General features: G+C 42.1%; 1 protein-coding gene across 3 annotated transcripts in view; it reads left to right on the forward strand.

The window, feature by feature from the left end:
- The window catches only part of LOC139415104 (protein FAM184A-like), a 103815-nt gene extending 96844 nt beyond the window's left edge, over nt 1–6971 (forward strand). For all 3 annotated transcript variants that reach the window (XM_071162918.1, XM_071162917.1, XM_071162920.1), the window contains one exon: nt 6475–6971. In XM_071162918.1, coding sequence (XP_071019019.1) covers nt 6475–6556 — 82 coding nt within the window. In that variant the 3' untranslated portion in view covers nt 6557–6971. The remainder of the gene's footprint in view (nt 1–6474) is intronic.
- Nucleotides 6972–7338: the final 367 nt, after the last annotated feature.

Raw genomic sequence — 7338 nt, forward strand, 5'->3', positions numbered from 1 at the left:
TCTCTCTTGTGCCTTGGCATTGCTTTGCTTGTTGTTGTGTTTCCAGCTATCATTCTGCACATGTGTAACAAGCACACATGTGAATGTGATACTCTCTTGTGCATGTGTTGTACTAGCTTGTGTGTCTGCACTCATCCGGTGCTTAGGTTTCTGCCTATTGATGCACTTGTTATCCATCTGTGTGCCTCTCTGTGCTTTGGGTTCCTCTTGCCCTTGCTGCATGCTGCTCTGTATGTAAGTAAGTTGCAGATGAGTCAGCGTGGCGGATTTGTGCGGGGCTGCCCTCCATTGTCATGGGACTCTCCCATCACTGCATCACACACACGGCCTGTCTGTCTCAACCCCTGTCAAGGTGACCCTGTTTCCACTAAGAAACAAATGCACCCCCACATACAGAACCTCTCTACTGCAGCATATACCACACTTATGATGCTCTGGATTATACACCTGTTTTCAGATCATATAAAGCTGCTTCTATCTCTGTGCATGCAGTGTCCTTTAAATGCTGCCCTATTTCGATTCAGGAGGCCTATACCAGAATACAAATGTTTTTTTTTAGTACTTGAAGAGGCCTAGATCAATAAGACTTCTTAATTCAGCTCACCAGCAAATTTGTACCAATAGAAATTGCATACAGTGGGGCAAAAAAAGTATTTAGTCAGCCACCAATTGTGCAAGTTCTCCAACTTAAAAAGATGAGAGAGGCCTGTAATTTTCATCATAGGTACACTTCAACTATGACAGACAAAATTAGAAAAGAAAATCCAGAAAATCACATTGTAGGATTTTGAATGAATTTATTTGCAAATTATGGTGGAAAATAAGTATTTGGTCACCTACAAACAAGCAAGATTTCTGGCTCTCACAGACCTGTAACTTCTTCTTTAAGAGGCGCCTCTGTCCTCCACTTGTTATCAGTATAAAAGACACATGTCCTCAACCTCAAACAGTCACACTCCAAACTCCACTATGGCCAAGACCAAAGAGCTGTCAAAGGACACCAGAAACAAAATTGTAGACCTGCACCAGGCTGGGAAGACTGAATCTGCAATAGGTAAGCAGCTTGGTTTGAAGAAATCAACTGTGGGAGCAATTATTAGGAAATGGAAGACATACAAGACCACTGATAATCTCCCTCGATCTGGGGCTCCACGCAAGATCTCACCCCGTGGGGTCAAAATGATCACAAGAACGGTGAGCAAAAATCCCAGAACCACACGGGGGGACCTAGTGAATGACCTGCAGAGAGCTTGGACCAAAGTAACAAAGTTTACCATCAGTAACACACTACGCCGCCAGGGACTCAAATCCTGCAGTGCCAGACGTGTCCCCCTGCTTAAGCCGGTACATGTCCAGGCCCGTCTGAAGTTTGCTAGAGAGCATTTGGATGATCCAGAAGAAGATTGGGAGAATGTCATATGGTCAGATGAAACCAAAATATAACTTTTTGGTAAAAACTCAACTTGTCGTGTTTGGAGGACAAAGAATGCTGAGTTGCAATCAAAGAACACCATACATACTGTGAAACATGGGGGTGGAAACATCATGCTTTGGGGCTGTTTTTCTGCAAAGGGACCAAGACGGCTGATCCGTGTAAAGGAAAGAATGAATGGGGCCATGTATCGTGAGATTTTGAGTGAAAACCTCCTTCCATCAGCAAGGGCATTGAACATGAAACGTGGCTGGGTCTTTCAGCATGATAATGATCCCAAACACACCGCCCGGGCAATGAAGGAGTGGCTTCGTAAGAAGCATTTCAAGGTCCTGGAGTGGCCCAGCCAGTCTCCAAATCTCAACCCCATAGAACATCTTTGGAGGGAGTTGAAAGTCCGTGTTGCCCAGCAACAGCCCCAAAACATCACTGCTCTAGAGGAGATCTGCATGGAGGAATGGGCCAAAATACCAGCAACAGTGTGTGAAAACCTTGTGAAGACTTACAGAAAACGTTTGACCTGTCATTGCCGACAAAGGGTATATGACAAAGTATTGAGATAAACTTTTGTTATTGACCAAATACTTATTTTCCACCATAATTTGCAAATAAATTCATAAAAAATCCTACAATGTGATTTTCTGGATTTTTTTTCTCATTTTGTCTGTCATAGTTGAAGTGTACCTATGATGAAAATTACAGGCCTCTCTCATCTTTTTAAGTGGAGAACTTGCACAATTGGTGGCTGACTAAATACTTTTTTGCCCCACTGTACATATACATTTGCATACCTAATTTAGTTTTCTCTATCGAAAACACTAGTATGCATGCTTATGCTATTTCTCTGCTTTTAGCTTCTGATGTTGTTGAAGTCAGCCCTGTCTGTCTCAGCCCAGGTGTTCCCTAGATCTGGAGTTGGTGATTAACAGACCAACAGAATGCATGTTCAATTCAGCATTACATTGGATTTGCTGCAATGGAGACTACTGAGACTGAGGAGAGAATGATTGCAGAGGAGATATTTTAGGATAGTTTTCAGAGACATAAACAGTTCTGCACAGGATGAAGAAGCCACCTGTCGTTAATTGAAAACTTCAGACATGTTTAGCTCAATCAGAGCAGTACAGTTTGTGCAGTGCAGAATGAGTACCGAGTCCAGACTGTGTTTAATAATGTGTCTTGTATCATCTGGTCATGATAATATACTGAACAAAAATATAAATGCAACATTCAACAATTTCAATAATTTTACAGTTCATATAACGAAATCAAATCAAAATCTAATCAAATTGTATTGGTCACATACACATGGTTAGCAGATGTTAATGCGAGTGTAGCGAAATGCTTGTGCTTCTAGTTCCGACAGTGCAGTAAAATCTAAGTGATCTAACAATTCCCAACAACTACCTAATGCACACAAATCTAAAGGGGTGAATAAGAATATGTACATATGTGGATGAGCGATGGCCGAGCGTCATAGGCAAGGTTCAATAGATGTTATAAGGTACAGTATATAAACTCAGCAAAAAAAGAAAAGTCCTCTCACTGTCAACTGCGTTTATTTTCAGCAAACTTTACATGTGTAAAATATTTGTATGAACATAAGATTCAACAACTGAGACATAAACTGAACAAGTTCCACAGACATGTGACTAACAGAAATGGAATAATGTGTCCCTGAACAAACAGGGGTCAAAATCAAAAGTAACAGTCAGTATCTGGTGTGGCCACCAGCTGCATTAAGTACTGCAGTGCATCTCCTCCTCATGGACTGCACCAGATCTGCCAGTTCTTGCTGTGAGATGTTACCCTACTCTTCCGCCAAGGCACTTACAAATTTCCGGACATTTCTGGGGGGAATGCCCTCACCCTCCAATCCAACAGGTCCCAGACGTGCTCAATGGGATTGAGATCCGGGCTCTTCGCTGGCCATGGCAGAACACTGACATTCCTGTCTTGCAGGAAATCATGCACAGAACGAGCAGTATGGCTGGTGGCATTGTTATGCTGGAAGTAATGTCAGGATGAGTCTGCAGGAAGGGTACCACATGAGGGAGGAGGATGTCTTCCCTGTAACACAGCATTGAGATTGCCTGCAATGACAACAAGCTCAGTCCGATGATGCTGTGACACACCGCCCCAGACCATGACGGACCCTCCACCTCCAAATCGATCCCACTCCAGAGTACAGGCCTCGGTGTAAAACTCATTCCTTCGACGATAAACGCGAATCCGACCATCACCCCTGGTGAGATAAAACCGTGACTCGTCAGAGAATAGCACTTTTTGCCAGTATTCTCTGGTCCAGCGATGGTGGGCTTGTGCCCATAGGCGACGTTGTTGCCGGTGATGTCTGGTGAGGACCAGTCTTACAACAGGCCTACAAGCCCTCAGTCCAGCCTATTGCGGACAGTCTGAGCGCTGATGGAGGGATTGTGCGTTCCTGGTGTAACTCAGACAGTTGTTGTTGCCACCCTGTAACTGTCCCGCGGGTGTGATGTTTGAATGTACCGATCCTGTGCAGGTGTTGTAACACGTGGTCTGCCACTGCGAGTACAATCAGCTGTCTGTCCTGTCTCCCTGTAACGCTGTCTTAGGCATCTCACAGTACGGACATTGCAATTTATTGCCTTGGCCACATCTGCAGTCCTCATGCCTCCTTGCAGCATGCCTAAGGCACGTTCACGCAGATGAGCAGGGACCCTTGGCATCTTTCTTTTGGTGTTTTTCTGAGTCAGTAGAAAGGCCTCTTTGGTGTCCTAGGTTTTCATAACTGTGACCTTAATTGCCTACCGTCTGTAAGCTGTTCGTGTCTTAACGACCGTTCCACAGGAACATGTTCCTTAATTGTTTATGGTTCATTGAGCAAGCATGGGAAACAGTGTTTAAACCCTTTACAATTAAGATTTGTGAAGGTATTTGGATTTTTACGAATTATCTTTGAAAGACATGGTCCTGAAAAAGGGACGTTTCTTTTTTTATTGAGTTTACATATGAGATGGGTAGTGTAATATACGTTAACATTATTAAAGTGGCATTGTTTAAGGTGACTAGTGATCCGAAGTGACTACTGATCCATTGAAATGAATTAATTAGGCCCTAATTTATGGATTTCCCATGACTGGGCAGGGGTGCAGCCATGAGTGGGCCTGGGAGGGCATAGGCCCAACCACTTGGGAGCAAGGCCCCACTCACTGGGGAGCAAGGCCCAGCCAATCAGAATTAGTTTTTCCCAACATAAGGGCTTTATTACAGACAGAAATATTCATTAGTTTCATCAGCTGTCTGGGTGGCTGGTCTCAGATGATCCCGCAGGTGAAAAAGCCAGATGTGGAGGTCCTGGGCTGGCGTGGTTATACGTGGTCTGCGGTTGTGAGGCTGGTTGGGAGTACTGCCATATTCTCTAAAACGATGTTAGAGGTGTTTTATAGTAGAAAAGGTAAATTAAATGCTCTGGCAACAGCTCTGGTGGACATTCCTGCAGTCAACATGTCAATTGCACGCTCCCTCAACTTGAGACATCTGTGGTATTGTGTTGTGACAAAACTTCACATTTTAGAGTGGCCTTTTATTGTCCCTAGCACAAGGTGCACCTGTGTAATGATCATGCTGTTTAATCAGCTTCTTGATATGCCACACCAGTCAGTTGGATGGATTCTCTTGGCAAAGGAGAAAAACTCACTAACAGGGATGTAAAGATTTTGGGGATCTTTTATTTCAGCTCATGAAACATGGGACCACCACTTTACATGTTGCATTTATATTTTTGTACAGTAAAATCCAACCTTTTAAGGTTAGAGGTTGTTATTTGACATGACAACTGTGGAAATAGCCATGGTAGGAAATTAAAACTTGAAAGTGTCTTAAGTTACATAGTTCTCTATCAGATCCAATATTGGAATTTCCTTGCCTTTTGTGTTTCTCAAATATTAACTGCAATATGAAGTTATGAGTCATATATCACAGAGATGTTAATCTTGAACTCTTTGTGCACTGTCGTTGTTGAGAGGAGAGGCCTTCTCATTATTACTGTATGTTCTGACATTTCATTGAGAGTTCTCCTCCCACTCATCCTCTCCTCTCCTTTGGCTCTCCAGACCCTCGGATGTCAAGCCCTTCTTAGATAGGAGGCATCTGGTGCCCGTCAACGGGTTAAGACCCCTGGACAGAAACTGAGGAAGGGGCCTAAACACCAGACAACCAGTCAGTCAGTCAGCAAGTCATCCAGACAGACAGTCAGCCAGGCAAACACCAGAAGGATATCCAGTGCTATAAGCAAAGAGCAAAGGTTATTTTATGTGGAATAAAGCTGTAACGTTACAATACAGTGAGGTTTGTTGGTGTTTATTGTGAATTTCCAATGCCAAGGCTATAGTCAAGCCAGCAACCCAGTGAAATGCATTAGGTTGAATAGGTTACATCTTGGGTAGACTGCATAGAACAAACCACAATAGGCAAGTTTGGGGTCTTTCAATACATTTTCCCTCTAACATTCTTTCCTTGGACTTATCATTGGGTTTGCTTTTCAGAAACTACAGTGTATGAGGAGAACAAACACTATTTGGTATTCAGGATTTTTAATAGATGCATTCACATTGTATAACCAAGAGAGCATAATCCCCTAAGGACCTGAGTCAAGGATTAACAACTACATGGTCTTGTTGTAATTCAATCTCACAAAACCCCATGGTTGGATGATCATGTAGAATGGAAATGGTTGTGTTAATACAATCACCGGCTTTCTTAAAAATGAGCAACCTTAACACGGTTAAAGGCTGATTAGTGCAACATAAATGTTATTGTTTTCGAGGAAGCATTTACACTCGAGAGCAGATAATCAAATCTATAGATATACTGCCTCAATAAAATGCTCTGAACTGGATGAATGACTACACTGACTTCAAACACAGAACATAAGCATAAAAACCCAGCCTTTAAATACAATACAACTACTCTCAACTCTGAGGTGCAATAAGGATTTCTTAGTCAATAATGTCCTGTATAACTGTTTGCTGCTGTTGTGGTGTGTGCCCCCTGTGTAGCCCTCCTGAGACAGAGGAGTCACCCCTAGGATCCCCCGACCACCAGCGCCAGGAATGGTTCGCCCAGTACTTCACCTTCTGATTTTTGCAACTCGAGAGCATGTCAACCATACGAAACGAAAAAGACTTTAAAAAAATATATATATATTATTTAATGATCAACCACTCCATTGCATTCTGTTGATTACTTCACTGTGAATGGGTTCCTTGTTTGTACAGTGCCGATGAGTATGTTTGACGTTTTTCTTTTTTTGCAGTTTGTAATGAGTGGTACATATGCTGCTATCATATGTTAAATACAGTATACAGTAAATTGTCCTCTCTCTGTACCTTATTTTAGGATGGCACTGTAATGATAGTTTATTACAGCCGCATAAGACATTTTGGTAGAACTAAACTGTTTGTATGGTTGTCTCAACACAGATATAATGATGTCTCACCAATTTTAAAAATAAATTGCATATTTTATATTTATATTATACTGTGTATGCTTAACTAATAAATACTGATTATTGTGACATTTACTCATGTGTGTGCTGTCAATTATGTGGGCCTTTCAATGTAAGTACTGTTGTACAAATCATACAATGTGCCATAGAATCCCAACTTCAGCAGAAAATATTTATGGATTAAAAAAATAAAATAAAAAAACTCTGATTGTGTTTCACAATGTTTTAGGTCATAGTATGTACAGGTATTACTGTGTTCAGGTGATGCATGAGTTTGACCTCTGTGGGCAGAGCCGGTAGAGGGCACTGAATGGCTCTGGTCCTGCTGTGGCGGTTTTGACCAGTGGTGGAAAAAGTACTCAATTGTCATACTTGAGTGAAAGTAAAGATACCTTAATAAAAAATGACTCAAGTA

The sequence above is a fragment of the Oncorhynchus clarkii genome, chromosome 8 (assembly GCF_045791955.1).
Source record: "Oncorhynchus clarkii lewisi isolate Uvic-CL-2024 chromosome 8, UVic_Ocla_1.0, whole genome shotgun sequence".
NCBI classification, from domain to species: Eukaryota; Metazoa; Chordata; class Actinopteri; order Salmoniformes; family Salmonidae; genus Oncorhynchus; species Oncorhynchus clarkii.